General features: G+C 43.1%; 1 protein-coding gene and 1 long non-coding RNA gene across 10 annotated transcripts in view; one reads left to right on the top strand and one right to left on the bottom strand.

Annotated features, from left to right (window-relative positions):
- Positions 1 to 278: 278 nt before the first annotated feature.
- LOC138921095 (uncharacterized) lies at positions 279 to 7,425 on the bottom strand. The gene is made up of 2 exons (XR_011433376.1): positions 7,091 to 7,425; positions 279 to 1,045 (listed from the first exon to the last, which is right to left on the bottom strand). It is a non-coding gene; the product is annotated as an uncharacterized lncRNA (long non-coding RNA).
- Positions 5,615 to 22,376, top strand: part of LONRF1 (LON peptidase N-terminal domain and ring finger 1) — a 67,427-nt gene continuing 50,665 nt past the window's right edge. For 3 of the 9 annotated variants that reach the window (XM_070253410.1, XM_070253409.1, XM_070253411.1), the window contains exons 1-6: positions 5,615 to 6,440; positions 16,721 to 16,839; positions 18,110 to 18,232; positions 20,999 to 21,148; positions 21,939 to 22,179; positions 22,274 to 22,370. In XM_070253410.1, the coding sequence (XP_070109511.1) occupies positions 5,717 to 6,440; positions 16,721 to 16,839; positions 18,110 to 18,232; positions 20,999 to 21,148; positions 21,939 to 22,179; positions 22,274 to 22,370 (1,454 nt within the window). In that variant the 5' untranslated portion in view covers positions 5,615 to 5,716. The other 6 variants (XM_023630769.2, XM_023630770.2, XM_023630766.2 and 3 more) reach the window with 5 other exon arrangements.

Raw genomic sequence — 22,376 nt, 5'->3', positions numbered from 1 at the left:
TGATATTACAACTTCCACTTGTCTTTCTTAAATGTAATTATTATTTTGTTAGATCCTGTCATGCAAAGCCATGGCAGAGCTTCATTCCACATCTTTCATTCCATAGGTTTCCTCTCCCCCTGGCTGGGGTGTAACAGACCATAGCTGTCACAAGCAGGAGTTGAGCATTAGAGCTAGTACGTTTCTGTGTGCAGCACCAATGCCTCTTTCTCATTCCTTCATTCGACAGTTTTTTATTGAGGACCTATTATGTGTTCTAGGCACTGAAAATCCAACAGTGAATAAAGCAGTTTATTATATAAAGTTTCCCTAGAATTTACATTCTTTTGGGGTGACAAACAATACATAAGATAAATAAAATATACAGTATATTAGGAATAAATGCTAAAGATAAAAACAAGAGAGAGACAGGGAGACCAGGCAAGTCATCAGAGAGAGGATGCCATTTGCACAAAAGTCTAAAGGAAGAGAGGAAGGCAGCCTTGAGGACATCTATCAGAAAAGCTTCCCAGCCTAGGATACCAGGAAAGAACAAGGCCCTGATGAGGCCAGAGTGTCAGGAGTGGAGTGACAGCGGGGAGACCAGCAGGATACCAGATCAGAAAGGCTGGAGGGTGGGGTAGACGGAGTACTGACTTCTGGCTCACGGTCAGGACTCTGGATTCTCTTGAGTTAAAACGAGAAGTAAATACTGTATTTCGAGGAGTGTACTGTTTATGTTTTAAGGTGATTACTTGGTTGCTGTGCTGATAACAGAACGATAGGGTGTAACGACAAAAGCAGAGGTCAGTTAGAAGGCTGTTGCAGTAATCCAGGTGAGAGATGCTGCTGGTGGCTTGGATGAGGGTGGTGGCAGGGGAGGAGTGAGATGGGGTCAGATTCTGGATATGTTCTGAGGACTCGGTGGTCCACCAGATGCGAAGGATGTGGGAAAGAGAGGAGTTGAGGATGACGCCAACATGTTTTGGATCCATATAGGCATCCCACCAAATCTTCTCAAATCTTCAAAGACTGTCTCATATTCCCAGGAGTTTAGCAAGCATTTCTAAATAATAATAGTAATAATAATGTTAGATTCTATCCACGTTATTAGTGCTTTATAATTTTCAAATTATTAAAGCATTATTTGCTGTTAGACTGTTTTGTTTTCTTGTAGATTTGTTTTCTTGATTTATATATACATATATATATTTTTTGCTGAACATAACTTTTTTTTTTCCTAAAGATTGGCACCTGAGCTAAGAACTGTTGCCAATCTTCTTCTTCTTCTTTTTTCTTCCCAAAGCCCCCCAGCACATAGTTGCATATTCCAGTTGTGAGTGCCTCTGGCTGTGCTATGTGGGAGACCACCTCAGCGTGGCCTGATAAGCAGTGCTGTGTCCATGCCCAGGATCCAAACAGGTGAAACCCTGGGCCGCCAAAGTGGAGCATGCGAAATTAACCACTCAGCCACGGAGCCGGCCCCCATAAATTTCTTCTTGTTTTTTGTTTTTTTTTTTGCTGAGGAAGATTGGCCCTGAGCTAACATCTGTTGCCAATCCTCCTCCTTTTTTGCTTGAGGAAGATTAGCCCTCAACTAATGTCTATGCCAATCTTCCTCTATTTTATATGTGGGTCGCTGTCACAGAATGGCTGACCAGGTCCTCACCAGGGATCTGAACCCATGAACCCAGGCTGCGGAAGTGGAGCATGCCAAACTTAACCACTAGGCCATGGAGCTGGCCCCTGAATATAACTTTTGTTATATCTGTTTCCACTTGCAAGATTATTTCTCTTACCTAAAGAATACCAAAACTGGTTGTGTTGTTGTAGGAGGAGGGATGCTGGGGGCTTGGGCTGGGGTGAAGATGGGGTTGGGGGATGGAGGAACAGTGAGAAGGGGTCACATTCTGGATATCTGCTCAAGGCAGAACCCAAAGGATTTTCTGGAAGACCGGATGGGAACTGTGAGAGAAACAGAGGAGAAATGAAGAAAATAGATTGTCCTACTGTGTTAATGGTAAATGTATTTTTGTCACTAACAAGAATGAAGACTATTAGGTGACATCATTAATTTGTGTGTGACTCATTCAACAGTGATGATTTAGTGTTTTCTCAGTGCCCTGGGTGCAAGAACAAGACATCAGAAATCCCGGCTCTCAAGGAGCTTACATTCCAGAGGGAGGCGACAAATATTGTGGATGTACATTACGTGTCACATGATGCTAAGTGCTAAGGCAGGGGAAGGTGGCCAAGGAAAGAGGATGGAGAGTACCAGGGGAATTCATGTGCAGTTAATTCTTAGAACTTGTTAAATAATGTATAAGGTTTATTCCAATGTCTTTCTTTTTAACAGCTTGGTACTGGGAATATCAATTTGACTACCAATAAAAGAGAATATGGGTGACATATTTCTTCAGGGTATTAGAAAAGAAGAATGAAGAATGGTGCCCTTGGTAAGGGTAGTGTCCTTTGAGCATTCTGACAGTGCTCCCCACTGAGCTACCAGGGAACACTTAGCAACAAGTAGTGAACTGTCCTTGGTTAGACAGTACTCACTGCGCACGACTGGCTTTGGACACCTACTGAGCATCATCTCTATCTAACCTACTCAGGTTGTCCTCATTAGGGCGTTTCACAAGAACACCAGTAGAGCAATCACATACTGTATTTTTAGCATCTTATATAAACTTCCCCACAAATGCCCAAGTTATATAACCAGCCCCCCCACAGGCTCTCTTCCAGCCTCTCGCAGATTTACAGTAGAGGCGAGGAGGTGTGCGGTGGGGGATCCCTGTCCAGTGACCGAAAACGTTCATGCCCTGGAGATTGGGTCCCCTGCTCTGGAGAGGGCTGGGTGTGCCCCAACGAAGCCTGCTTCCAGTACCCTCCTCTTCTGTCCTCAGCCTTCATCTTCAGCTGTTTCATTTCCATCAGGTGTCATGTTGCTGTGTTCCTGAGGCTGGGAGACTCTCTGCCTCCTCTCATTGTGTTCAAACAAACCCCTAGGGCTCCACTCCAGAGGCAGAAGGCACCTGAGAGAGAGTTCCAGTTCCCTCATTGTACAGATGCCAAATGAGGCTCAGGGAGGCCAGGTGACTTCCTTGCAGGTACAGAGGCATAAATAGGGTCAACACTGGGTCTCTGGATTCCCTCTCCAGGATGACTTCTATTAAACTGGCAGCTTTTCAGTTCTCAGTATTCCCATGTATGCACAATGAGGGCTATGAGAGGTCGTCTCTAAATTCCCTTCCTTCTGTGCATTGTGCCTAGATATGCTATTGGGTATGTGCTAATTAAATCACACTTTAGAGTTTACTGTTTCAATGTATTGACTAGAATGTTACCAACTGCTATGAATCGGGAAGAGGACATAACTGTGCTTGGCTCTTTAAAGCTTAAACTCAGTCTTTCTTTTTTAATGGTAACAATGTGAAGAAACAAATGGTAAATTCACCCACGGCACAAAAAGGAGGTTCAAATACACATCTTCAGCTGACTCCCGTACAAGAAAAGCACTGCGTTACGTGATTCTTAAATAGGAGTTTACCTAACTATATCAGGAAAGGCTCCTTCTGGCGTGGTGGGGAATGATAGTGATAAGCATTTTCCAAATTAGGAAACAGATATGCTTTTCTTCTTACTCTCTTACATAACCGATCTATTTTAGAAGACAACACGAAAAAACCGAAATGAAATACAAATCTCATGATTTTACTACTTGGTTAGCAAAGACACCAGCAAGTAATGCTAGAAGGAAAAGAGGAGAGATTCACCCCATGGTAGCCCTCCTGGCCGGGGGTTGGTTCGTAGGATTCTCTCTTCTCCATGGCAGCCTGCTGGGTGAGTCAGAGACCAAAGTCCGAATTTTAGAAAATGAATGAAGAGACAGACTAATTTATCTCTCCTCTGAATTTGAAAAGCAGTCTCATCCAAGCGCAGATCTTCTTTTGGGGGCACAGAATGACAGCAGAGCGACCTGTCATAGAGTCGGTGGTGGTTCTGCCCCAGACTTCCTGATTCAGAGGGAAATTGTGCATACACAAAGGATACAGTGGCAGGACAGCCTCTTACATAAATAAGTTACATAAATGAGAACCAGTTATGTAAATGTATAAACCAGCAAACATGAATTATAACCATTCACAAATGCCAAAGAGAACACGGCAAGATTCCTCCTACAGTCCCATTTTTTTTCCTCTCCTATTATCATAATTGTACCATTTTATTTCACACCAGAATCAGATGTGGTTATTTGTCACATCTATTAGGGAAAGAAACTCCAAAGGCCAAATGATCCCTCATATTATTTTTCTGAACCATACATGTTACTTTTAGGGGAAATTCCATAATAAAACCTGCTTTGAACCATATTTGATAAGGAATATAAACATGTTTATCAATTTATTCTTCTTGTGTAATCATGTACACACGTATTCAGTATTTACTGTTGCACATTTTGCAAGCTGCTGTGCAGGACAGGACAGGAATGCATCGCAAAAGTAAATGTCCATGTGTAGATGGATTTTTGTTTGACCACTTAGGTTTCAGGTCTCAAATGAGTATGTGGGCATCTGACTTAAGTCATTCTGCTTATTGAGGGAAGGTGGTGACTGAGGAGGGTAGGATTAGATTCAAGGTTACGCTCGTGAATTAATTCCAGGATTCCCCACTCCGAGTGATTAGGAGTTGCTGCTTGGGTCTTAGCTGTAATTTGCTTCAGGCGCAATGTGCAAGATAAATGAACTTGCTTGCCTCCACATCCTGTTGGAACAGGAGCCCCTGCTTTTGCTGGGGGTGCAGTGGGTGAGTGCCATGTGAAAAGCATTCACCCTGGGATTTTTTCTTTAAAAATGCCAAATATAGGCCTTAGGCAGCTGTGGGGCAGGGAGTGAGATGTGAAGAGTGCCGCTGACACCTTGGGAACCTGTGGGCTTCCTCCCTCGAGGTGGAGGGTGACTTTTAAACTGGAAAGGCAGCAGAAACTTGGCACCAGGGGGGTCCCCTCTGGAAGGAGTGGCCTCAGGAACCCAGGTAGGGCTCTTTTTTTGTTTCTAAAGCTGGCGACTCTAGCCTTGAAGAATCATCAGACTGACTTTGCGCATTCCTAGGCCCTCTGCCTCTACATACCCATCTGTAACTTGGGCATGAATTAATGAACATGCACACGTGCACTTGACAACCGACAGGCTACACGGGGCGGATCCCCACTCTGGCGGCGGGTGTGTCAGGAGACGGTTAGCGATTTGGGCCCCAGTCCTGAGAGGCCGGCCGCCCGCCTGGCAAGAGAGCGCCCACAAGCCGCGGGAGAAGGGGCGAGGCCACGGCAGGTGGGGGGCGGCCGGCGGCGACGCGAGGGGGACGGAGTCACCCACGGGCTTTGTTAGTTAACAGCCGGGCCCTTCTTCCGGAGAAGCCAATTAGATCCCCGCTGGGGCATCATCTGACCTCGCGTCCCCGCCAGGAGGGGCTTCGGCAGGGGCGGGGTCGGCCGGGCGGCTCCTCCGGGACCCGGCCGCGGGCGGTGCGGGGGAGTCCCGGGCGCCGCAGCCGCCGCCGAGCCCGGCCCCGCCCCGCGCCCGCCAGGCCCCGCCCCCGGGGCTTCCCGGGCGCGCGCCGCCCCGCCGTGTCCGCGCGCCACGCCCCCCTGCTCGCGGGCCGCGTGCGGAGCCGCGCGCCCCGGAGCCTCCGGGACCGTGGCGGCGGGCGGCGGCGGCGGCGCAGCCCTCCGCGGGCCATGTCTTCTCCGGCGGTGGCGAGGAGCTCGGCAGCAGGGAGCCGGGAGACGGGCCCCGGGCCGCGGAGCCGGGGCCGCTTCTGGGAAGTGGGCGGCGGCGGCGGCGGCGACGGGCTGGAGCGCGCGGCCGCGGAGCCGGAGCGCTGGGAGCTGCTGCTCCGCCGCGGCGAGCTGCTGGCGCTGGGCGGCCACCTGAAGGGAGCGCTGGAGGCGTACGCGGCGGCGCTGCGCCGCGGGGCCCCGGCCAGGCCCGAGTGCCTCGGCACGCTGGTGGACTGCCTGGTGCTCAACTACCGGCTCCGCCACGGGCTGCGCTGCAGCGCGACCCCGGCGGCGGGCGCGGAGCCGGGCGCCGGCGGGCTGCTCAGCTGCCTGGGCTGCCGGGGCTTCCTGAGCGAGCCGGTGACCGTGCCCTGTGGCCACAGCTACTGCCGCCGCTGCCTGCGGAGAGAGCTCCGCGCCCGCTGCCGCCTCTGCCGGGACCGGCTGCCGCCCGCCCCCGCCGCTGCCACGGATGCTCCGGGCGCCGGCCCGCGGCCGCCGCCTCTGGCCGCCGCCATCGCCTCCTCGGACTTCAGGACCAGCGTCGTCCTCAACCACCTGGCCGAGAAGTGGTTCCCGGGCCAGCGGGAGCGAGCGCGGGCGGCCGGCCGGCTCGGGGAGCTGCTGTGCCAGGGGCGCTACCGGGAGGCCCTGGCCGCCGCCTGCGAGGCGCTGCGAGCAGGTGACCGCGCGGGGATGCGGCGCGGCCCGGCCGACCCCACCCTCCTTCCCCGACGGGCTGCTCGTCTGCGCCCCGGGGAGGCGGCTGTGCCTCCCGGAGGCCGCCTGACCCCGCGTGTCGGGGCTCCGGGTCCTCGAGGGGGTGGGAGGGGGCGGCGCCCCGGGGTGCTTCGGTCACAATGGGGATCGCCCTCGGAGCCGCCTGTGACGCGGCGCCGGGAGGGGCGCCCGGCGCGGGGTTCCCTCGGCCGCGGCCTGGCGGGCGGGCGGGCGCGTCCCGAGCCGAGCGCGGGATGGCGGGGAGCTGGGCGAGCCCGGCGGCCGCTCGCTTCCTGCCGCGCGCTTTCCGGTGATTGACCGATCGGGCCGGGCCGGGCCGGGCCGGGGGAGCGCGGCGCCAGGACAGCCCGGACGGGAGAGGATCCCCGGCGGCGGCGAGGCGTGCAACGTTTACCTTCGTCTCGCACAAAAGTCACCGGGGCAATTGGAAGCCGCGGGAGGGCAGAATTGCATAAGCTGGGTGGGAGCGTTGTGTAACGGGTGACGTCCGGTGGGCGTGGCGGGAGCTCGGCGCCCGCACCCAGCACCGGGAGGCCCCCGGGCCGCCGGGCTGCGGGCGGGCTCGGAGCTGCCCGGGCCGTTCGATCCTACCTGAAAAGGCTGGCGGAGTTGGTTCTTCTTGATGGTTTCAGCCTGCCTGTTTCAAATCATGGTTGTTTCATAAACAGCGCTGTGCTTAGTTTCGAACACACCTCGTTCACGGTAGAGATAAAGGGGTAGTGTCTGATGGAGTTCTTTGCCAGGCTTCTGTTGGCCTCTTCACTCTTGATCAAGCTGTGCAGAAAGACCCTGTCGATCTTTTGTCTATTTCTTTCCCTCTGAGCAGCAGCTTCGGCCTCCTGACCTAGGTTAGCACTTTTCTTAAGGTGGTTTTAGGCTGTGGCAGGGGACGTGGCCAGACTTATCTAAGTAAAATGAAGAGTTGTTCTTTAAATCGGTGCTTTTCTCCCCAGAGGGGTGTCACCCCCCCAGGGGACATATCGGGAGATATTTTTGGTTGCCACCCCTCGTGGGAGTGGTGGTTCTGGTCCCTCTAGTGGGTAGAGACCAGGGATGCTGCTAAACATCCTACAGTGCACAGGAGGGCCTCCCACACAATTATAAAATGTCAGTGGTGTCACTTAAGCCTTGTGTTCAGTAAGCGTATTTCAAGATTAGTGTCTATGTTGGCATGAAATAATACTCGGGGGATAATCCCCAAGAAAACAAACATCTAAAATATAAACTGATGATAGGTATGAGGTAAATTTATAAACTATGTAACTGAAAGTATCTTGTGGATCTTTTCCTGTAGATGCTTAGTCATTTTGAACTAATGACAATAGATTGTTGTTTAATACCTTTAAACCATAAAGCACAAACCCTGCATATTTTCATATTCTTTCGGTATCGTTATGGGGTGTAGGCGGTTATAAAATAAATTAGAGAGGTTGACCCAGTACAAAAAAGAACTATTTGAAATATAAAATTCTGATATAGGCGACTCTGTCCCTCTGGGTCAATAGCGTAGGAGTAGGGAGTACAGACCATCTGGGCCGTGGTCCTCAATTTATTAATGAAGCAGAAGCTAGGACAGTGCAATGACTTGTCCACCGTCTCACTGTTTGCTGGTTGTAGAGGCAACAGGGTATCCTCCAGTGCTCCTAAATGTTGGACCAGGGTTCATCCTGCCTTTGTAGCTCACCCAACGAAAATGTTTAAAGTAAATTTCCAGGGAAGTTATTTTGTCGCTAGTGTCAAATAAAGGCTGAAATTTAAGGACAGCCTATTCAGTCTTAACTGTTGCTAATTTAGTGGTTTGATCTCTTCAATTAGGCCCTCCATAAGAATTCAGGTCCTAATCCATGGGAGAACAGTGAGCACATTTAGTAATTAAGGTCTAGCTTAATGTTCTATGACCAATAATCTTTTAATGAAGATTCTGGGCCGTGGATTGAGGATTTTATTTTTAACAGAAAAAGACTCTGAAAGGTCTACTTTTTCCCTTTTTCAGTTTGCATGGGCAGCATATGGCAATTTCCGCATTCAGCTGCTTAATCCTACTTTTGCGGGACTAGAACCCAAGTTTCCTGACTTCCACATCGTTGGCCCATTTTCCCCCCATTTGTAGATCTTTCGAAAATCATTAATTCCCATACTCGAAAATGTGTCTGAATGGTACTAACGGGGATAACTTTTTTCATCCTCTGAATTTTTAGTGTGAAGCAGGAGAAAAGGATCTTAAAGCTAACAAATTATAGTTGGTAAAGTACACGTATTATGTATTCAACAGTTCAGCGGCATAAATAAAAAAGTTAACTGGTCAAGTCATAAATCTATTTGAACAGTTAAGCTTTTAACTTTTTGAGAGTTGGCTAGGCATTTGAAATGTATTTATGTAACTGTCCGGTTGTAGTTACTAATGATTCATTCTTGTTGCCAGTGAAAAAAGACTTTCACTGTAATTTCTTCATATAATGCTTATAATGAAACAAGTAAATACTATTAATTAGAAAAAAATAATCTAGTCTACAGTTAGCCCACACACATCCAAATTTATCCCTGTCAACAAGAAAGGAAAGCTTGAAAACCTTTGCCAAAATCAGAAGTTTCCCATTGAGATTACATAAGTTTCTGTTGAATTGAAATATATTTAGGTAACATTTAATCCATTGATCTTTTGATATTAACTCTCAGATGTTTCATAACTTTGTCTTTTTAGAGTTCAAGGATGTTATGTAACAGTCTTTTCTGCATTGAATCATTGCACTTAAGAGTCTATTGAAATGATCCCACTTTGCTGTCTTCCTTTTATTTTTAGTGAATTTTTACACTTGCCTCCTCCCCATATACACCCCTCTCCCCCAAAAGAAAACAACAGGAGAGTGTGGTTTATAGTTTGAACTGGTTTTTAAAAAAATAAAGGTCAGAAGAGGGAGAACATTTTATTTGAAATACTTGGAAGGAAATTTTTGTCTTTAATACTAATTACATAGTCCTTGACTATTACCAAGTGTTTTAAAATTCTTTATATCATTTGATCTTCACAAAGAATCCTGTGGAGTGCTCTTATCCTCAGAAGGAAATTGAGGCCCCTGGAGATGGAGGTGCAGTGTGGCCTAGTGGTTAAAGCTGTACATGCTGGGAGCTGACTACCTGGGTTGAATCCCACTGCAGCCCTCCACTTGCATTCTGACCTTGGGCCTGTTGTCTAACCTCCCTGTTTTGGTTTCCTTATCTGAAAAGTGCGAATAGTATCCACTTCATAGAGAGATACCAGTAATAACAACCGCCTAGGGCTCTTACGAGAATTGAGTCAAAACATGTAAAGTGCTTTTGAATGGTGCCTGACAGAATAAATATTAATTAAAATATTTTAAAAATGTAAGAGTTGTGCTACAGCTAAAAGATGATTTAGCTAGAATTGAAATCTAAACCATGTGATATCAAGTCCTATTTTTTTCTCTCTACCACATTAATAATATTACCAGAGTGAGGGTTAAATCCTGATTCTATCCTATGTATGTTAATTCATGTTAACATTTTAGCGTACATCAATAAAATATAGATACTCCAACACTTTAGTTGAAAAGAGATTAGTCAAATTATAGGTGAATAATGAATACGTTTAAAGAAAATGTAAAGGGTTTTTAATATCTTATGCAACTCAACTGGGTCAATGTGAAGAGATTTGAATTTAATTAATCAATAAACTTATTTGTGCCCTAACTTATTCTGCAAAGGACCTGAAACAATAAACATTGACATTTATGTGGTGTTTCATAGTTCACAAAGTATTTTCACTTCCATTATCTTAACCGATCCTTACAGAAGATTGTGTGAGGTAGGAAGGCAAGTGTTCATATTCCTAATTCACCAATTGAAGAAAAGAGCTCCAAGAATTTTAAGTGACTTTTTTAAGGGAAGAAGTGACCACGTTAGAATTGAAAGCAGAAACCGGGTGTGCAGGATATTGCTTCTAAATATAAAGGTGATTAAAAAATGAGCATATAAAACATACATCTTAAATATTCTTCCTATTCATTCAACAAGTATTTATTGAGTACCTACTGTATACCAAGCATCATTTTAGGTGCTGGATATACAGAAGTGAACAAAATTAAGTCCCTGTCGTTATAGAGTTTGGTTTTTTTTGTTTCTTTTAAAATGGAAGCAAATATTTATTAAAAATCACTAGAAAAAGTGCTTATTGCTTAATTGACTTCTAATTAATTGAGCCTATATGCACTATATCTCTGATTCATCTTGTCTTTAATTCAGAAGTCACTTTAAGGGTTTTTCAGTGCCTCCGGTTCACTATAAAAATGTTATAATGGCATATTCTTATTGATATAGTAGATTAACAAAAGGGTTTATATACACTTAATAGTGTCCTGTCTTGTATAAATAATTTCTGCGTTTTTACCTGTTTTTTCTTCATCAAACAAATAATTCAAAATTTACCAAAACTCACTGATCTTAGATTTCTAGTTATTTGTATATTAGCCTTCTGTTTATTCAGAACTGTTTTTCTATTTCCTGGAACAATTCTAAGAGGCTTGGATATATTCAAGTACAATTTTAAATGAATTTGTATAGCATTCTGCCTCTTTGTTGGAAAGGTATTTTTCAAAATTGTCATGTTTTGTATAGAGGGTGAATGCCTTAAGAGAACTAAAATGCAAGACAGAAGCTTGGTTCAATTTTTTCCTTTTTCTTTTGTAGGATAGGATCAGTTTTTTGCTTCCCCACCTTCTTTAGCTCACCGTTGTCCCATTCTCTAGTCTGCACTATACTCCCTAAAGATATTTCTCATTTGGGCTAAGGTTTATTTGCATAAAAGAAGAGATAGAAAATACTCTTCTAATACCTGTATCAAAAGCTAATCTCATTTCTTTATCAACTTGTTTTGAAATGTTTTGTAATATTAACAGTAACTGTTATTTATTGAACACTTGTGCGCCAGGCAGTGTGTTAACTATTAACATGCATTATCTTATTTAGTCCTCGCAACAGTCTTAAGATGTAGGTATCATCAGCAATGTGTAAGGGACAGACTGAGGTACTCCCCAAAGTGAATCTGAACCCAGATCTTCTGAATCCAGTGGTTGTGATCTTAATTACTGTGCCAGATTACTATTCCTGGGCTTTATTAATCAATCATTAATCACTTGTCACTTGGCAGCTTTGAATTTAAATGTTATAACCCAGTCCTACCATACTGGACTTGATAAAGTAATAGATGCAAAGAAATTTGGTGTTTTGGTTGGCCATTGACATTCTTGAACTAGCTCAACGTGTAAATCTAAGATAAAGATACTCAGAATGAGAAAAAGGATGTGAACAGGAAGTTTTACACTTACATGTAAACAACCCAAATAGCCTATAAATATATAGTTTTAAAGGTCACACTCACAGAAGAGAGGTCTGTTAAAATAATGGTGCTATTTTTCACTTGTATTTTTCTAGTGAACAACATAAACAGCTGTGAGACTATAAAATAAGTAAAGTTTTATAAAAGGGCTAGCAGAATGTATTGAAAACTTTGTATGTCTCTATAACTTTCTACACAGTCATTCAACTTGATAGTTGACTAAGGAAATAAGCAGATATGTAAGGGCATGTAGATAGATGCTCATGTAGTATTTTTTATATTAGCAAAAATTGGGAGTAATAATTGCAGAGGAGGGAATTTTAAAATAGATTGTGTATATAGTAGAAAACTTTGAAGCCATTAAAAATCATGTGGACTAGTAGTTAATTACATGGACCAAAAAAAGCAAGTTAAAACAATATATATGGTATATTTCCTAAAACTGTACATTAAAAATGTCATCACTTTCATACTCCAAAGAAAAGTGTCTTTTTTTTTTTCTTTTGAGGAAGATTAGCCCTGAGCTAACTGCTGCCAGTCCTCCTCTTTTTGCTCAGGAAGACTGGCCCTGAGCTAACATCCGTGCCCATCTTCCTCTACTTTATATGTGGGACGCCTGCTACAGCATGACGTGCCAAGTGGTGCCATGTCTGCACCCAGGATCCAAACTGGCGAGCGCTGGGCAGCCGAGAAGCAGAACGTGTGCACTTAACCTCTGGGCCACCGGGCTGGCCCCAGAAAAGTGTCTTGAGGGTGAATTAAATTAACAATGGGTAGACTCCTATTCTTGATCCCCTGTCCCTCAGCATTGGAACAAAGATGAGGAATCACGAGTCTGGAGCACTTTCCCCTGTCAGCCCATGAACGGTCTTGGACAAAGACTGGTTCCCTCAGATGTGTAGCAGAATTTTATTTCAGTCTTTTTATTTGTCTAACGAGTCACCATATTCCTGGATCTGAGAGAAGAGAAAATGAGAGCATGAGCTGCGGAGCTTAAGGGGACAGATTTTAATGAATTTCCCCTGGCTCAGCAAACATGTAGCAAAGCCAGGATTTGAGGATACAAAGACGGGAAATAATGGAGGGAGCTCAGAAATAGATTTGAAAATTAATACTATGCACATGGAGTGAAGGAATGGAGTCATAGTAGCAAACACTAAGTAGTGCTTACAATGTAGCAAGCTCTGTTCCCAGTACTTTACATATATTAACTCGGCTCTTGAGTAACCTTGTGAAGCAGATACTGTTATTAGCATGCAGGTGAACAGCCAGAGCTCCGGAGCCAGACTGCTGGAGGTAGAATCTAGAATCCACCACTTACTAGCTGTTTGATCTTGAGCAAGTCACTTCAACTCTGTGCTCAGTTTCCCTATCTGTAAAAACGCAATGTTAGACCCATGTAAGATTGTTCTGAAGGTTGTAAATCATTTAGAACAGTACATAGTAAGTAGTGGTTCTTAAATAAAAATAAATTTTAGAAACACCCTCAATTTGACAGCTGAGGAGGCTGAGGTACAGAGGTGTTTGGTAATATTCTCCAGGTAAGTGGAGGAGCCCGGAATTGACCCCAGGCAGTCTGACCTTAAGGCTCATGCTCTTGATCCTTCTGAGAGGCTGAGTGGAAGTGGACTCAAGGGCAAGCTTCTTGAGAAGAGATTGGTGAGCTGTTCTGCTAGACGAGACAGTTATCCAGACCAGGGGGAGGAGAGTGGTCTGACAAGGAGTGATAGGACTAGGAGAGAGCTCTGTGAGCAAACGAGGGAGGCAGGAAATAGAGTGGATCCTCGGGGCAGAGCGAGCAGTTCGGTATCATTGGGACTTGAAGTGGGAGGTTGATAGTGACAGGAAGTAAGGCTGGAGAGGTGGGCAGGAGCCAGGCATGAAGGAACTTGTATGTCGTACCAACCCGCTTCATCTTGTGGCTGATGCGGATATAGGTAGGGTAAAACTGGGAGGCAGTGAGAGCTGTCAGCAAGCTATTGCAGTAGTCTTAAACAGATTTTGGGAGCCTAAGCCAAGGCTATTAGTAGTAGGGTTGGAAAAGACCAGGGACAGATTTGAGAAATATTATGGGAGATAAAATTGACAAAGTTAAGAATTTGATTTGAGAAGTCAGTGGTGTTACTAAGAATACAGTGAAAAGACACTTTTTTTTTTTTGGTGGGAAACACTGAATTTGAGGAAAGGTACAGCAAGCAGGCAGTTGGAAATTTGATGAATCTGAAAGTAGGGTGAAAAAATCAGGCCCGAAGATAAAGATTTGGGAGTTAGATCATGCTCAGTACGATTAGCCCAACTGCATCTTTCTTTATATTCACTTCTCCGAAAAATTGAGTCTCTAATGTGCCAGGTGCTGGCTGGGTACCGTGGCTCCTGCAGGAGTGGACTGACAGGCCCACCCTGCTGGCCTGTGCAGAGAGGTGACTGTTTGCTCTGGTGTTCTCAGGCCATGTCGAGAGCATAGAGTAAATATTTGTTGCCTCTTTCAAACTTGAGTTAATGACACAGTTGGGGCCGATTGCTTTTTTTCACAGTTGGCCTTTTGCAGAAGTTTGCATGGAGGGCACACCTTCTGTATGCTTTGACTTCTTGGAGGGCCTCAGTTAGTGCATTTGCCCCTTTTTGGAATTATGGGTGGCCCTAATCTCTGTATTGGGAGTTTGAACTCACCTGATGAGGTGTTTTTGTTTTTTTTTTCTTGGATAGAATCATTCAAAAGAATTATTCCATTAACGTTTGAAGTTCTCAGTAAAAACATTACCTAGGAGGAATTGGGGAGCAAGAGTTTTAAAATCCGACCCTCTTTGTCATCTCTTCTTAGGGTGTACTTCTCTTCTTATCACAGTATACACTAACTTTTTAGGACCCTCCCTCTCCCCCTAAGGGAGTATCAGTAGTCGAAGTGTTTTGTGTGGAGTAGGGAGGGGACACAGTCTTTCATCACTTTGGTCACAGTGCAGAAGTGTGATGTGTTGAGTGGGCTTTCTCAAAGACAGAGATCTTCTCAGTCCCTTCCTTCAGGGCTGACCTAAGGAGGCTGCATAAAGGTGACTGCTGAGCAGCGAAGGCCTTGAGAAAAGGGTCTTATATTCCATCATTCTGAGTGTGCACTGCGTCAAGGATGGTGCAATAGGAACTTGCTGTAAAAGAAAAAATTGGAATTACAAAAGAGCCCAGTAATGGCTCCAGGCGTGGGGTGGGCTGCCTGTTGTGACAGTGAGCTCTCTCTGTCTGGAGGTGCTGGAGTAGAGGCGGGGTCTCAAGGATGCTCTTGGGAGCAGCCCAGCTGAGGGGGGAAAACTGCACATCCCGGGCCCCAGTCCTTTCCCCCTTAAGAGTTTTTTGATGCTGGTCAGTGGACCACTCATTCTTGGACTGTTTTGGCCTGCACTGCTCTCCATTTTCTGAACTCCACTTGTGCTTGTCAAATCAGATTACATGAAGCCGCTGCAGAAGAAAATAAAGTTTCCTCGTTAGATTGTAAGCTCTTGGAAGACAGGGGTAAATTAAAATCTGTTGAACACCTACAGCTCCCAGCTTTGTGCTGGGCCTCTTCATTCTTGATTGGTTAATCAGACTGAGCTTTCAATTGCTACGCATTTTTGTTCAGAGATAATGATTTCCAATTATATTGCTTTATGAAACAAAAGACAAAATATTCTAGACGTGTCGTTTTTTATTTGGGAAGTAAGAAATATTTTCATGAAATATTAATTTCATTCTTCTTTAAAAATTTTCATTAGTATAAGCTTGAGGGAATGATATAATTTCTATTCTCAAGCACCAGCAACTGAAAAATTTTTGTCTAATTTAATCATTAAATCAAGAGTTCACCAGCAACCGAAAAAGTTGTGTCTCATTTAATTGTTAAATCGAAAGTTATCTGTAGAAAAGCAATCATTTAAAAACTAGTGTAAACCGGGGAGCTCTTGAGAAGTTTTATTATAGTTTTTTTTTTTTCTTTTTAAATGAGGCTTTATGGGTCTTTATGCCTATCTCGCACTGAAGGCTTTATTTCATAAGCATACATTATTGAAGGCTTCAGAGATGAATAGCTTTTAAAGAAGAGTCAAGCTCATTTCGTCTGTAGATGTACTGGGAATGAGTGTCTTGCTTACTCTTCAGTTTTAGAATCTGTGTACCTGTAATAATCGCTTATAGTCTCATAGGTGAACTGTCTGACATTCTGAATGCCATTGGACACTAATTTGGTTTTGCAAGTAGAGACATAGAAGATAGTGAAATTGTCAACAAAACTTAATATTTGAAATTAAATCTGTTTTGGAACAGTCTGATACCATTCCGGCTAATGGCAGGAATTAAAGTTTTAACCTCTTAAAAACCCTAACTCTTATCAACCCCTCTCCTCCAGAATCAGGACCATTGTATACCCTCCCAAGATTGAGCCGTGGTCACTCTTTGTTACTATGGAAATTCTATGTGCAGTAGTTACACATAGGGTCATTTATAAATGAAGAGTTAGAAATTAGGGTACAAAAAATTAAGATTTACCATAAAAAGGCAAATCTTTAGACATCTAAGATGTCTTTTAAATCTGTATAGAATGCCCTGTTTTAAGAAAACATTCGTTTTTTAGAGGTGATTATTCATGTTTTAAAAATATTTCCACTATTCTTAAAAACCGTAGTTTCCTCCATTAACTTAATCTACATATAATGATTTGATAGAACTTTAGACAAAATTCGACATGTAAGCGGGTTGCACCCATACTGTGCTCATTCACTACCTTTATTTGCTGGTTATTGACTGGAATCACTAAGTCAGTTCTTAATCTAGTAGGATGTATTTTGTGGATTACGCAATAATCTTTTAAAAATAATCAAATCTTTATAAAATATTTGTTTCAGAGCCCAGCGACTTGACTCTAAAAATTTACAGAGCTGAATCATATGCTGGTCTCCAAGAATTTAAAGCAGCCATAGAAGATTTAAATGCAATTCTCTGTCAACTGCCAAATTGGCCTGAGGTAAAGTTACTGTTTTACATTTGCATGAATTTTAAAATTTCAGCTGTAGGGAACATGCATTCAATTACAGTTATAAGTTTTAACAGAATGGATTGGTTGACTCTAAATAAAATATATAGAGTTCCAGAAATCTAAGGTCAATATTTTGAGTAAATAAATATTATCTGACAGTTTTTTAAATTATAAGAAACTTATTTCCTTATTAAAGAACAACGTGAATTCAAGGCATGGAAAAAATTAGAGATTTCAGTAGACAAAATTTCCTCAAAGAGATACAACTGGCCATATTGTCAAAGTAGATCCAAACTGGACATGGATGGAGGAGGTTTATTACTGGAAAGAGAAGAAGTCTTTGAGCATGGACAGTCGATTGAGGCATTATAATGGGAACTAGATGATTAGACAGTGATTTCATACAGTAGATGGGGCAAAGGAGGTTGCCCTGCCTATGTGGTTTTAAAAAAGGCTTGAGGCGTAAATATAAAATATATCATCAGTTTACTAAATCTCCTTTCTATCAAATTGCCAAGTTCTTTAAGCTAGAAATTACTCTTTTATGTGACTTTTTCCTCCATTCAAAACTGCCTTTGAGGATAGTATGGTGAGAAAGCTGTGAAAATTATAAATTAGGGAAAATTCTACTAACTGCCATGATGGTGTGACCTATTAGTAGAAGACAAATATTGATTAAGAATAAGATGGAAGGGGCTGGCCCTGTGGCATAGTTGTTAAGTTTGGCGCACTCCTCTTGGGTGGCCTGTGTTCACGGATTCAGATCTCTGGCGTGGACCTACACTGCTCATCAGCCATGCTTTGGTGGTGACCCACATATAAAGTTGCCGGGGTGGAGAGGGGGGAGATTGGCACAGATGTTAGCTCAGAGCTAACCTTCCTCAAGCAAAAGAAGGAGGAGAATTGGCAGCATGTTAGCTCGGGGCTAATCTTCCTCAGACAAAAAGAACAAAAGGGAAAATTATCTGTATGGGCAACTGTAAAACTGTTGGAAAAAAAAAATGATTCCTCTGGACTTAGCGCTGAAGTGAGGTAATTGGAAATGTGGTTTTGAAGCCACTTTCTGGGCCTCCGTCCCTCCTACCTAAGTGCTTCTCCAGCTAGTATGTAAATATACCTTTAAACGCCTTGGGCTCCTCAGAGTCATTCAGAGATTCAGAATGAGCGTTTCCGAGCTGACTGTTTTTTTTCTTTACTTGATACTGATTTTTTAAAAGCAAGTCTCTCAGTAAAAGTTGCGTTTCTGCTTTGACTGCAGGTCTACTTCAGGAAAGGAAAAGTACTCCACGACGCTGGTTTTTTCGGTGATGCCTTACAACTCTTTCTTCAGTGCTTAGCCCTGGATGAAGATTTTGCACCTGCAAAGCTAGAAGTAGAAAAGGTAATTAGTTTACCAACTATAATAGTTCCAGGCAGGGCTGACACACAGGTCTTCCTAAAAATGCTGATTAGAAAGTTGGGATAACAACATAAGGAGTCCATAAGTCCAATTTAGTAGCAATTTGGCAGGTGGTTTTCAGGTTCCTATACTTTTGTGTATTGAGTTGTTAGTGAAATCAGAACATTTCATTCACAGATATTTAAATGCGTTATTTGTGCTTAGTTAAATTTAGACATTCCCTAATAATTTGTTCCATCTGAGCCAGACTAATCATCCTTAATTAAACATTGTTGTCATGATGTTCCTGCTCAGGAATTTTTATTGGCCTGCCTTTTGCCTTTCATTTCATGTCTCAACTTTGCTTACTTTCCATGGTTACCAATAGTATTGCCCCAGTCAATGTTTTCCTTTCTTTTTTTTTTTTTGCCCTCTTTTTCTCAGTAATCCATATCACTTTTTAAAGTTTATTCTGTGGTGTGTTAAGAGGTGTTATTTAAAACAGAAAAGGGGGGGGGGTCTCTGATCAAATGACTTGAAAGATTGAGTTAAACCAAGTTAAACAGGTTTCTTCAGAACTTCTCAGAGTTTTTGCTATGCCAGCATGACAACAGCATTCGGCTTTTGTCAAACTTACTCATCGAACATCTGGAAAGACTAGAGTCTTTGAAACATTTTTTGGGAAAATCTACCCTCATACAATTTCGGTGCCCAGTCCTGATGCTCTCCTCAGTGTCCTCAAAACATGCCAGTGTTTATCCCCTTTGTGGTGTTTCTTAAGGGTGGCTTTTTGTCAGCACCGCCTCAGTGCATGGTAAACGTAAAGATTCTTGGGCCCCACCACAGACCTTTGGAATTAGAATCTTGAGAGCTGGGGCATCGTGTAACTAGCAGCCTGGGAGATGCTGAAGGACCCTGAAGTGTGAGAACTCTGAAATTGTTCTCAGATCCCAAACGCCTTAATGAATCCAGCTAACACTGGAATATCCTCTATGAGGTTTGTTTGCATATACATCCGAGGCCTCTGATTTAACAAAAAACTGTTTACTGTTGTGTGTTTTCTGATGGTTCTATATTTGTTCATGTTGCCTCGGTGAGATTGCAGTCTTCTTAAGGACTTACAATATGGCGTTTTCCATGCCGTTGGAGGCCCTTATATTTCTGTAAATATTTGTTGGTTAAAAAAGTCAGATGAACGCAAAAGAGCTGATGCTTTGAAATATTCGGTTTTCCTCTATATGCTTTGTATATTGTGGTATAATTTACATGTATAATAAAATGCATAGATTTTACAGTTCAATGAGTTTTGAGAAATTATGCACCCCTGTAACAGAACCCCAATCAAAATAGAATTTCCAGCACCCTGGAAATTTCCCTCATCCCCTTTCTGGTAAGTCCCCTCTCTACCTGCTCCCAGAGGCAGCTACTGTTCAGATTTCTACCACCATAGAGCAGTTTGGCCCATTCAAGAACTTCTGTTAAAGTTGAATGGATAATGGATAATGGAATCATACAGCATGTACTCTTTTGTGTCTGGCTTTTTTTGTTCAACATAATAGTTTTGAGATACACCCAGTAAGTTTTTTCTTTTTTATTGTTCACTAAGTGTTCCATTGTGTGAAGGTAGCACAGTTTGTGGTATTCACAGTTAGTAGTGATTTTCATTTGGGTTGTTTCCAGTTGCTGCTGTGCACATTCTTGCACAAGTCATTTTGTGGACCTGGGTTTTTATAGCTCCTGGCTAAATACCTAGGAGTGGAGTTGCTGGGTACAAGGGTAGGTGTGTAGTTAATACATTTTTTTTTTAAATCAGGGGAAATGTAGAAACATCTACAGATTTTTAAATATTTTTGTATTAAATGGGGCATTGCTTGAGCACCTACCAGATATACACACTTTTATTTACACTGTGTATATTTCCCTCTTATTTACATTGCAGTGATTCATGAATATCTCTGATTGTTGTGCATTTGAGAGAGAGTACAGCTGAAAGACCAAACCTCCAAATTTAGACTTTTAAGAAATGCACTGCTGTACATATAAACATAGCTTATTTGACAACCCCCAAAATTTGATTTCCTTCTAGCCAGGTTCTTCCCCTGCTTTAACCTACCCTGTTTCTTTGCAAGTTTTAGATGTGTTCCTGATAGAAGCACCCAGAAATTCTGATAGTGCAGCTGCCTGCCTCCCGGGTTAACTCCTGGCTGTTATGGGACTGCTGCGATTTGGTGCTCCCAACCAAGAGCTGGGCTGTAGTTCAGTGAGAAGCTAAATTCGGTGTAAATACATGGAATTGTAGGGTTTTATAGTTAGAGGTTCAAGTTCTTTAGTTCAGATAAACACTCTGAGTCCAGCCTTAAAATACACATTGGGGTGAACCATGAACCCGTTCACCGGAGAAGACTCATTAATGTCTGGACGTAAATTATTGTCTACTGCTGTTAAGATCTCTTCCTTGTATTAAATCTTTATAGGCCACCTTATCCTTGGGTACCTTCTAAGGGCTACCAGTCTAACCTGTCCCATGGCTTCCTTTTGAATCATCTCTTGGAGGTGATTTGACCACGTGGAGGCACGCTTTGGTTTTGTAAGACTTCTTAGTCGATTTGGCGAGTCTGTTTATTACATTACTTAACCTCTTCCTTCCCTGTTCATTAAAAATAACGTCTGCTACAAATATTCTAAAAATTCTTAAATATTAGGTGAATTTGTGTTATTTTAACCAAGTATTTTATATTTGCCGTTACTTTTATAATATTTCTCTTACAGATTTTATGTGATTTATTATCACCAGAAAACTTAAAAGAAGGCCTGAAGGACTCTTCCTGGGGTCCGTTACCGTGTATTAAAAACAAACCTTTTGGTTTTCCTTCGGTAATGGAAGAGCCTCTCTCTGCCAGTGAGCTTAGCCCCGAGCAGGTAAGTGCTGGGAAAAGATTGTCGTGGGCTTGGTCTATCTGTTTCTTTACAAGTTAAGATCTTCACTTTCTTAGTTTCTAGTACTAGAATCTCTTTAGGTAGTACTTTCAACCTGTTAAGCATTGTCTTAATAGGACTTCATCTGTAGCCTTTTATTTTATACTAGAAACTTTTTTTTTTTTTAAAGATTGGCACCTGGGCTAGCAACTTTTGCCAATCTGTTTTTTTTTTTTTTTTTTCTGCTTTATCTCCCCTGCACACAGTTGTATATATCTGAGTTGCATGTCCTTCTAGTTGTGGGATGTGGGACGCCGCCTCAACGTGGCCTGATGAGCAGTGCCACGTCCACGCCCAGGACCCCAACCCAGGGCCGCCCCAGCGGAGCGCGTGAACTTAACCACTTGGCCACAGAGCCAGCCCCTACACTAGAAACTTTTATGTGATGTATTTGTTCATTAATCACAATTTTAGGTTACCTGAATGCCAGAAAACTCCGTTTCTTGGAAAACATAGAGCATTGTATTTATTTTAATTTCCTGAGGGTAGGAATGACTATATTTACATAACTTCTTAAACCTCATTATAATGTAAATCAGTTTGACATTTGAGGCTATGTAAGTACTGGCAAAAATCATTTACTGCCGAGGGTTTTGGAATTAGAAGTTGGTACTGTTGAATGAACAGTAAAATGAACATTATAAGGCACTGGAGTTTCACTTTGGTTTAATTCTTGGTGAGAGCAGTAGAAAGTAAAGAAATACAGTCCCCCTGGTTTATTGTATTTTTCTAGAGTGAAGAAATACCACAGGTCACCTCAGAGCCTGTCAAAGGAAGCTTAAACCATGCTCGCTCGGCACAGGCAGTAAATTCCACAGAAATGCCTGCCAGAGAAGATTGTTTAAAAAGAGTGTCCTTAGAACCTTTCCTCTCTGTTCAAGAAAAAGGTGCTCTGCTGAAAAGAAAGTTGTCTCTTTTAGACCAGGATGTGATTGTAAATGAAGATGGAAGAAATAAGCTCAAAAAACAAGGAGGTAAAAATTTTGCTATACTCCTATAAAACATCTTTATTTAGAATGGCCTTTCAACTTTTTCCTAAAGAAGATAACCTTGTCTCTGTTTTAGTAGAAACTCCCAATGAAGTCTGTACATTTTCCTTAACTTATGGTGACATCCCAGAGGAATTAATCGATGTCTCAGATTTTGAGTGTTCTCTCTGCATGAGGTAAGT

This window comes from Equus caballus, chromosome 27 (genome assembly GCF_041296265.1).
Source record: "Equus caballus isolate H_3958 breed thoroughbred chromosome 27, TB-T2T, whole genome shotgun sequence".
In the NCBI taxonomy this organism is placed as follows: Eukaryota; Metazoa; Chordata; class Mammalia; order Perissodactyla; family Equidae; genus Equus; species Equus caballus.
This window is presented reverse-complemented; position numbering and strand designations above follow the sequence as displayed.